The sequence below is a fragment of the Sphaerodactylus townsendi genome, linkage group LG02, assembly GCF_021028975.2.
Source record: "Sphaerodactylus townsendi isolate TG3544 linkage group LG02, MPM_Stown_v2.3, whole genome shotgun sequence".
Lineage (NCBI taxonomy): Eukaryota > Metazoa > Chordata > Lepidosauria > Squamata > Sphaerodactylidae > Sphaerodactylus > Sphaerodactylus townsendi.
In genome coordinates, this window is record NC_059426.1 from 40,502,696 (window position 1) to 40,513,032 (window position 10,337).

The 10,337-nt window shown below is 47.8% G+C and overlaps 1 protein-coding gene across 1 annotated transcript; it reads left to right on the plus strand.

The window, feature by feature from the left end:
• Window positions 1-7,890: 7,890 nt before the first annotated feature.
• On the plus strand, window positions 7,891-9,551 carry RPRM (reprimo, TP53 dependent G2 arrest mediator homolog). Its single transcript, XM_048487144.1, has one exon. The coding sequence runs from the start codon at window positions 8,246-8,248 to the stop codon at window positions 8,672-8,674; it is 429 nt and encodes a 142-aa protein (XP_048343101.1). The 5' UTR covers window positions 7,891-8,245; the 3' UTR covers window positions 8,675-9,551.
• Window positions 9,552-10,337: the final 786 nt, after the last annotated feature.

The window sequence follows — 10,337 nt, forward strand, 5'->3', positions numbered from 1 at the left end:
CTGGGGGTGGAGTGAGCCTGTGAACCACATGCCCAGGTGGGGGCTGCTGGTGGCTCGCGCCCCCTGGCAGCAAGGGGAGTTCATCAGAGGCCAGTGCCCAGATGGCTCCCAGTATTTTGCTGCTCCGGGCATTGGTACTTTCTCCCATGCATCGGGCTGGGGGAAAGTTGTTACTGGAGGACAGCAGACGGGCTGCCCAGTGCTGGATCTGTCCCTTATGCTGCACCTCTGCTTCCTTTTGCCAGCACACCAATAAAAATGGCTGTGGCCAAATTTTACTCATACAATGGGGTTTCTGTGTCTCTTTCTGCACCCTTTGGTCACTTCCTCCCCTCCTTGGGCAGCAATACTAAAAAAAGTTATAAAGGCTAGCTAAAAGAACAAGGGAATTGATTGAGAAGTACTGAGGATAGTCTTCTCTGAAAAATAAAGCTTTGGATCTGGAAAGGACTGAACAGAAAAGAGCAAATTTGCTAGTTGGAAATGCTGAGCTACCTTCCTTGAAAACTGCAGTACATAGGAAGAGCTGAGCAACCGTTACTCAGAGCAGCAGTAACTGTGAAGAGGAAAGAGCAGTACTTGCCATAGCTGTACTCTTTAACAACTGTGTTGAAGCACTCTAATACAGAGCTGTCCCACCTTGTCTTGCCAAGAAGAAAGGCGGAACTGTTCCTGGGCCAAACTTGAAGACTCATCCAGTGTTTTTCCAGAAAAAGTTCCTGCTGTACCAAAAAGGATTTTTTGGGACTCTGCAAAGGAATGTTAAGAGAACTCTGCTGTAAGACAATATTTTTGGGAATGTTTTCACAAATGCCTTCTGTTCTAATCAATTGGGTTTATATTTTGAGTTTATTAGAATTAACCTAGATCTTGAACCTGGCCCTTGGGGACAGAAGAAGTTACAGTGGGAATAAACAGACAGTTCTCACCATGGTGGTAAATTAGCAATATACCGGTAGTCCTACAAGGGTCAGTATTGGGGCTAGTAGTATGTAAATTGTTCATAGATTATCTGGAATGAGAGGTGAGTAGTGCAATGGCCAAGTTTGCACGTGACACAAAATTATTCAGGATGGTGAAAACTAAGGATGACCGTGAAGTGCTCCAAGAGGTTATCTACAAATTGAGTGAGTGGTTAATAATGTAGCAAATAAAGTTCATTGCTGGTAAATGTAAACTGATGCACAACAGAACAAAAAGTCTCAACATCAGTCTAATAGGATCTGAATTTGATGAGACTGAAAGAAAGTATTGGGGCCATGGCAGATATCTCAATGTAAATGTCAGCCTAATGTGCTGCAGCAATGAAGGGGGGAAACTCTGTGTTGGGGATTATTAGGAAACAGATTGAAAATTAAACAGCTGATGCTATAATGTCCCTGTATTGATCTATAGTGCAGCCTTATTCGGAATACAGTGTGCAGTTTTGGTCACTGTATCTCAAAAAGGTCATTGCAGAGCTGGAAAAAGTACCTTGAAGGCAACCGAGATGATTAAAGGGATGGATCACCTTCTTTAAGAGAAAAGTCAAAGTCTGGCATTATTCAGTTTATAGAAGAGATTACTGGGGGGGAGGAGGATATGGTGGAAGTTTATAAAATTAGAAGGGGGACCTGCAAGGACTTGTGGGAGGGATCTAATTTCCCCTCCCCCACTATTTAATCTTTCCCTTTTCTGAAAACCCTCATGTCTCCCTTTTCCCTGCTGTCGTCACTCCTTCCCATCTAACAGCTACATTTATCTGCACCTCTGTCTTCAGTTTTTTTCTTTTTCTCCCAGCACACTTTACTAGGAAAACTATGGCCAATTGTATGATAATAACTGCCGGCCCAGGCTTATTAACATAGTAGGGAACTCTCAAGGCTTTGTGGGGGGCACATCACTTTCCCCTGTATCCTCTGACCCCACTGTTTCCCTTTTCACTCTTCCTGGCAACCCCCATATAATATTTCCTTTGTCTTCAGCTTTCTCTCCCCTCCCCCTGGCAGTTTCTACCTAGAAAAACTGGGGCCCAGTTTTGTGGTGCCAGTCACTGGGCCAGGCCACATCCATTGCAGGAAACCTTAAGGACTTGTGGAATGGCACCTCACTTTCACCTCTATCCCTTTCTCAACACTTTCATCTCTTTCCTTCCCCCAGCAACCCCTATATCATGCCCCTTTCCCCTGTCGCATTCCCTCCTCCTTGATCATTCATCAATCTGCCTTTTATTTACCATGGCTGCTTTGGAGGATGGACTCTATGACATTATATTTGGATACGGCCTCTTCCCTCCCCAAACCCTGCCTTTCTCAGACTCCACACCAAAATGTCCAGGAATTTCTCAACCTGGAGTTGGCAAACCTAGCCAAACCTAATCCCAATGAGTTCTCCCTCAAAGGCCAAAATAGGCCTGAGAAGGGCTCTGCCCCCTTCCCTTTGCTTTTACTGACAGACCCAATCCTTGGTTGCCTAGCAACAGCCACTATGGAATCTGTTGGCTAAAGCTCCAGATGCTCCTTTTATTGTTTGGAGTTTTTTTAAAACTCCACAATGTGTGTGTGTGTTTTACTGCAAACATGGAACTCTTTCCATGATTATAGGAAGTTCTGTCTTGTCCCTTCATAGCCCCAGACACCAGATTTAAGTATCCAAATATCTGACCACCTACCCTGTTAAAATATATGTGGGTGGTGACAACAGGTTAACCAATGTCCCTGGGCGCATGCCTTTTGGCCACATGGTGGGGCTGGGCGCTGGGCACCGGCTGGGCCCCTGCACCCAACCTCTCCCATGGAGCAGCGACCTGGCCCACACCCGGCGGCTGCTCACCTGCTGGTGCGCTGCTCCTCAATGCTGTGTCCCCCAATATGCCTCTGGGTGACAGTGATTATGATGCACAGGATGGAGAGTTGACAAAGAGAACTCTTTATGCCTCTCCACAAATACTAGAACTTGAGGGCATCCAGTAAAGTTGATGGGCAGTAGATTTGGGACTGACAAAAGGAAAAATTTTACTCAGCCAGTGATTAAAATGTGAAATATAGTGACGGTCACAGGCATAAACAGTTTTAAAAGGGGATTAGACCGATTCATGAAGGAAAGGTCTATTGGTGGCTACTAACTCTGGTGACTAAAGACAACCTCCATGTTCAGAGTCAGCAAACCTCTGAATACCAGTGCCAAGAGGCAAGATCTAGGGAAAGCCTCTGCTGCTATGCCCTTTTGTTGGACCTCCAGAGGATTTGGTTGGCCATTGTATGTAACAAGGTGTTGAATTAGATGGACCACTAGTCTGATCCAGCAAGGGTAATTTCAGGAGCGGAGTGAGGGGGAACTGCCCCCGAAATGCCCCCGCCATGCCTCCACCACAGCATGCGCCCGGGGCATCACGCTTGCACCCCACCCCATTGGCCACTGGGGTAATTAACACACACACACACACACACTGCATTTTCCCCTTGCTCTGGTGAGATGGGCACCCATCATTCTGGTTGCTGGCACCCATCATACTGGTCAGTAAATTAATAATAAACCATATTGATACATTCTTTTGTGATTCTAACAAGTAGCAACAGCTGTTACATTATTCTGGGATCATGCCTAACACCAAGTGAGATTCTGATGAAGAATCCTAACCTTTGTGACACTTTTGTAATGGCAAAGAGGGTGGGTTTTTTTTTGGGGGGGGGGGTCAATAGCCATGGCAAAAGCAGAACCCCAAAGCTGCTTTGTAGTGATCTGTCAAGGTCAGTATTGCCTACTATCATTAGAAACTGCTCACAAAACATCAGAAGTCTGGTCCTTGCTGACTAGAGATGCAGGGAATTGAATCACCTTCTTTACACAAAACCACAGCACCCCCCCCCCCCAGTATATGTCTTTTTCTCCTTCTTACATTTAGTATCTGTGACATGAATACTCTTGTAAAGTGAGTAGGCTTCAGGGGTGGATTATTCCTTCCATCCTGTTGTATTTGCCAGTTGCCAACCCTTCATTTATCATGTTTCTTGTTCAGAAAGTTAGCACTTTGCTCTCTGGAGTTGCCTGGATGCAAATGAGCTGAACAAAGGGAGACAGGTGTTGTTACAAACACATGGGACCATCTGGCACCTGGTTGTGTAATTAGCACATTAGCACATAAATGAGCTCAAGTAAAAGTTTAATCTAGAAAGATCTTGCTGGATTTTCTTTCCTCACCTCTTCCAGACTTAAAAAATGCACACAAAAAGTGTTTGCTCCAAGATCAAAAATTTGACAACTGAAAGGGAAAGAGATTCCTTGTTTACATCCTTCTGTGGCTTTCTTGGGACCTACAATCACCTGTCAAAGGATTAGAGGAGGGAGGCCTTGCATTCAGCTTCCTAGATGATCAGCCCTTGCAAACTGGCAGTACAGATGTTAATGTTAATGTAGATAGATACACTTGAGGACCACCCCACCTGCAGCCTTGGTGCTGGATGTGATCGTTTTCTAACTGCACACAGCAGTTTGACTGTACGTGTGTCTGATTCTTATTATTTCAAAGTGCCGGTTTTGCTATATATTGCTGTGGTTCTTCAATCCTAAACACTGATGTGATCCCCTCCCCAATTACAAATGTGATGCTAGGATTAGATTTCAGTATCTGGACCTTGTCATGATTCTAAAAATAATACCAAGAATAGTGAACAAGCTGTTATTTATTTTAAATGCATTTCTACAAAGGGTGCATAATGTGAATTAGCACACTGCCTTTTCTCTGGGACTCAAACCACAATATTTTTGTATCAGAAAAATTCAATTCTTCCCCTAGATAATATATTAGCTACTCTCTGCTGATAATGGATCTCACAGATTTACAAGTATCAGATTTTCCACTATTCGCAGTTTACAGCCCATTTATTTTAATGTTTTGGGAAACAGCCTGCTTTTTAAAAGATATTAATATCTCTCTATGTTGACATATAAAAATAGTCTGAATTCTAAAATAGGAGGCTGGTTTGGGGGGAGATCATGAGGTAAAAATCATCTGCATCCTTCCAAATAATTGTAGCAACAAGACAGATTCTATTAAAAATGACTATAAAATTATCAATGTAGTCAGAAATCTTATTAAAATTGGCTGTTGTGGGTTTTCCGGCCTATGTGGACAGATTCTGGTAGTTTTTTATCCTAATGTTTCACCTGCATCTATGGCTGGCATCTTCAGAGGTATGTCACAGCAAGATATTTCTCTCTGTGGCACAAACTGGGTGAACAGATTGTACCTACTCTGAAACTGAGAGAGTTTACCATGGAGAGAAATGTATTTCACCATGATATACCTCTGAAGATGCCAGCCACAGATGTCCATGAAATGTTAGGAGCAAAAACTACCAGACCACAGCCACATAGCTTGGAAAATCCTCAACTGACAGTTGATTCTGGCCAACAATCTTTGATTTATTAAAACTGTGGGAATTTATTGTCGAAGGCTTTCATGGCTGGAATCACTAGAGTATTGTGGGTTTTCAGAGGATCCTCTGAAGATGCCAGCCACAGATGCAGGCAAAATGTCAGGAGAAAATGCTACTAGAACACAGCCATACAACCCGAAAAACCCACAACACTCTTGTGGGAATTTAATTGAGAGTGGTCATCCATAAGCAAGTATATGAGGAACAAGGTATGCTGTAAGGAAGGTGTAAATGGCAAATGGCTACATCCTGTTTTCCTTAGGAAATTCATTGTCACTAACAAGCACAAGTATCCAAATGGGGCATTCTTTCCAGATTTTAACAAAACAAATTGTACCTGGTGGGTGCAAGTCAGTCACCTAGAGACGTCTAAGGATGTGTACTTTAATTACCAATGGATTTGTCATGATTTTTTAACCATAATTCCCATTATGGCTGAAATGAGAACTGTAAATTCTAATCCATGTTATATTACTGTGAGTACAGGACCAAGGGTAGAATAATTCCAGAGAGGTAGCAGCAAGTAAACCAAAGAGGAATCCCATAGAAATTAATAACATTTATTGATGTATTGTCGAAGGCTTTCATGGCCGGAATCACTGGGGTACTGTGTGGTTTCCAGGCTGTATGGCCGTGTTCTAGCAGCATTCTCTCCTGACATTTCGCCTGCATCTGTGGCTGGCATCTTCAGAGGCATCTTCATGAGCCAGACCTCACTTTTTCAGATGCATGAGCTGTACATCCACGAGGATGATGTATTTATATTGTGTGTAGCAAATAGAAGTGGGAGGAGACATTGAGGTGTTTGCAACAGCACTATTCCCTGATCCAGGTCCATAGTTTAGACTGGATTAACCACATAGTAATCCACCCCAGATTAATCCTCCCCCATTGGACTGGAAAGCCAAGAGAGCTGAAGTCACGGTTGCAGTAACTGGAAGAGATGAAACCTTTTATTAAACTGTATTTATCCACACTCGCTGCCTTCTGATTTTCATGCCTAATTCCTGATGGATAGGAGAAAGATGCTACCAAGCCAGGCCCCACTCAGACTGAGGGAGGGCCACTGCTGACAGATCAGCATTGGGGTGGGGAATCAACTAGGACAGTGGTGGCGAACGGCACTCAGAGCCATTTCTGTGGGCTGACGTGCACAGAGTTCATTGGGGGGCGGAAAATCACACACACCCCACACACACACATATATCTAGGCTAGCCTGGGCACAATCCTTTACCTGGAAGAAAGCTCGGTTGCTGACAATGGGGCTTGCTTCTGAGTAAACCCTCCTAGGGTCGTGATTCACCCATTCGAAGTGTTGCACGGTTGCTTCATCAAGCTTACTCCCGAGTAACCTCCGCCTCCGAGCCAACCATTTTTTTCTAAACTAAAACCTCAGTATTCAGGTTAAATTGACGTGTTGGCACACTGTGGCCCTTTCCCCACTTACCTTAAGCCCCGAGCTACTCGAGGAGAGTAGCGCGGGGTCCCTCGGCACTCCCCACTGAGAGGCTGTCGGGCTGACAAAGCCAGTCAGCCTCGACGCTGCTGCTGTCGTGCCCCTCAGCGCGAGGCATTCCTGGCGCTCTTTGGGCCTTTCCCCACTTTCGTCCTTCCCCTCTATGCCGCACGCAGCTCTCAGCACGCAGCATCCCAGGCACGCGCCCAGCCGTCCCCACGACCCCGCACTCTGTGCGGACCCATCAAAAGGCGCCGTTGAGAAGAGCGCCTGGGATGCTGCGCGCTGAGGGGCACGACAGCAGCAGCTTCGGGGGCGGCTGCGCTGTCGCCGCCCCTCTCAGTGGGGAGTGCCTAGGGACCCCGCGCTACTCTCCTCGAGTAGCGCAGGGCTTAAGGGAAGTGGGGAAAGGCCCATACAAAGGGCGCCTTTTGATGACCCCACACAGTGTGGGGTCGTGGGGACGCCCGGGAGCGCACCAGCGATGCCGCGTGCTGGGAATTGCGCGCAGCAACCCTCGGAAAACGGTAAGTGGGGAAAGGGCCACAGGCATAAATAAGTGGGTTTGGGGTTGCAATTTGGGCACTCAGTCTCGAAAAGGTTCGCCTTCACTGAACTAGGAACCAACATCAAGCAGAACAGACTAAGAACAGGAAGTTGCTCGGTCTAGGGCAGCGTTCAGTGTGCCTTTTGCGCAAACTGCACATCACCGCCTAACCTGTGTGGAGTAACAAAAATTAACCTGTTAACCCGGTGCAGGTCAGACCACGAATTCCCTATGCATCGATTAACGTTTCATGCCGACGGAGCTTCCTTTCGTTAGCAGACACTTCATTTGTAGCAGATCTTTTCACTTCTCCGCGCGCCTCCCCGCCGTCTTATCCTAAACTTGAACTTCTGCGGACTCAGCTCCTGGTGGGTAAAAGTTGAGGGTGGCCAAGAAGAGGCGGGCATTCAGGAGAGCGCGCGCCCGCGCGTATCTGTGTGGTGCGCTGGCCTCCCGCCTTTCCCTCAGGGCGCTGCTCGGCAGGGCTGGCCAAAGAGGCGCGCGCGCCTCTCGCCCTTCCTTTCCGGCCAAGGGGGTGGGCGCTTGTGTGCAAAAGAGGCGCCGGGAGCCTCGCAGCCGTTCATTGCCCGCCAGCTGCTGCGCGCCGAGGACTCCACCTGCCTGACTAGCTGGCCGCAACGCTGCGCCCTCGAGGCTCTTTTCCCGCGCCTTGCCGGTCCGGGGCGCCCTTGCCTAGAGAGCAGCGACAGCAGGAGGAGCCGCCACCGCGTCTCGTGCGCTCACCCTTCCCGGCCAAGTTGGAGCTGCGCGCAGGCGACGGGATCGCCGGCTTCGCCCCCCGGGACGCGGTTCTGCCCCGCCGCATGAGGCTGGCCGTGTTGGTGGCGCTCCTGCCCGGCTCTTCGGCTCTCTCCGCGCGCCGCCCGTGCTCCCCGCAGCCCCTTCGCCCCGCGCCCGGGGCCATGAACGCCTCGCTGGGCAACCAGACCGAGGCGGCCGGGCTGTTCCTGGCCAACAGCAGCCTGTCCTTGGAGCGGGCGCTGCGGTCCTTCACGCCGCGCTCGGTGGTGACCGACGACGGCTTCGTGGTGGCGGCCCCGGACGAGAGGAGCCTGTACATCATGCGCGTGGTGCAGATCGCCGTCATGTGCGTGCTGTCCCTCACCGTCGTCTTCGGCATCTTCTTCCTGGGCTGCAACCTGCTCATCAAGTCCGAAGGCATGATCAACTTCTTGGTGAAGGAGAGGCGGCCGTCCAAAGAGGTGGAGGCGGTGGTGGTGGGACCTTACTGACACCCCCTCACCCCACGCAGGACTTTTGAAGAAGCGGCCACTGTTGCCTTGCGGGGAACTCCTTCCTCCCGGCCGTGGTAGGGCAGTTTGGGACGAGGGAGCGGTCCTGCCTTCCAAGAGATGCTCTGATGGGGCCAGAAAGCTGGAAGACTGGGGTGGGGGGCACGCCTTGTACACTTTTCCAGACTTGTACTCTTTCCTAGGAAAAGAGTGACGCCACATTCTTCTGCTTGTCCCATGGAGGACAGAGGAAGAACTAATCTCCTCTGGCATATGGGAAGAGAGTTGGGTGGATTGAGAGGGAAAAGTGGGAGTTACGAAGCCGGAAAGCCTTCTTCTTATTTTAAGGGGGTGTCCTGTAAATAACAGTGTAAATGTACCCGAATGAAACATTCCCGACTTTTTTTAGTTTTGCTTAACGGGAGAGGACAAGTGAGGAACAAAGTGATCTCAACAGAAAGATTGATTGTGAAACCTCCCTGACAGTTTGAAATGAAGGGCGGGGGGACCAGACAAAACCCACATTTGACAAATCCAGATGTGGTGTTTGGGGGATGGCGGAGGAGGCTGGCAGCTTTTCACCCAAGCGCTCCTGCTAATTGTGCGACTCTTAATGGTTTTCGGGTTGTCTTCTATCTACCACCGTTCGATCTTCTTTTTCAAATTGTATCCCGTTGGGTCCAGTTTGTATTTTGTACCTATCACTTGAAGCTTGTCTGCTGCTAAGAGCCAGCTGGTGTGTGGTTGAATGCTGCTCCCCTGGCTATATAAATTACAAAGCCCCCCCTAAAAAACAATAAGAGTGCTCTGATGGTATCTGTCTTGTTTTGATTTTTTTCTTATTTAATTTGCTTTAATAAAATATATCTGAAACTTCTTGGCTGGGTTTCCTGGCAGCTGTTTCATGCTGAAATTCATGAAGAGCTTCAGGCGAGCTAGGATCAGCCCCTGGAGGGATCTGGCAAAACATGTAATTAGCAAACTCTTCAACAAGGTTAAAATGCAAAAGCAAGAAGATGGGAAGTATTATAGGAGTTTGAAAACCCCCCAAATATAAGAGCAATAAGATTTCCTGGATCTGATTAAGGACAAGTGCTTTACTTACTCAAGGAAAGTTCTGATTGTGCAACTAATAGCGGGCAGGGAAATATAGGTTTGTTTCCCCCCCAGGCATGCATCAGCATGGATTTGAGAAGGAAAGATTTGGGGAAAATAAACTTTCTGCCATGGATATGATCCAGCCAGGAAAATTCAGGCAGCCACTAATGAAAGGTGAATGAGAATGATTTTTCTATTAGTGTGATTATTTTTAGACTGGAAAGTCAGATGTGAAAGACACACTGACAGGTTCTGTGTCTGGCCAGTAGATCGAGCAAATCCCAGGGCCGCCTTGTGCCAGCTGTGATCTTATTTATTTACTTTGTACCTTGCCTTTCTCCCCAAGGGGAACACAAAGCAACTTGCATTGTTTTCCTCTCTATTGTTTTTCTTCACAACAGCCCTATGAGGTGGGTTAGGCTTAGAGTGTGTGACCAGCCCAAGGTCACCCAGCAAGGTTCCATGCCAAAGTGGGGATTAACCCAGGTCTCTCAAATCATAGCCCAATATGCTAGCTGGCGGTCCCTGTTTTTGCATCCTAAAGCTGCATAAAGAGCAAGAAAGA

What these genes read in the sequence shown, in the direction of transcription:
- RPRM (XM_048487144.1), top strand. Translation starts at nt 8,246, where the DNA reads ATGAGGCTGGCCGTGTTGGTGGCGCTCCTGCCCGGCTCTTCGGCTCTC.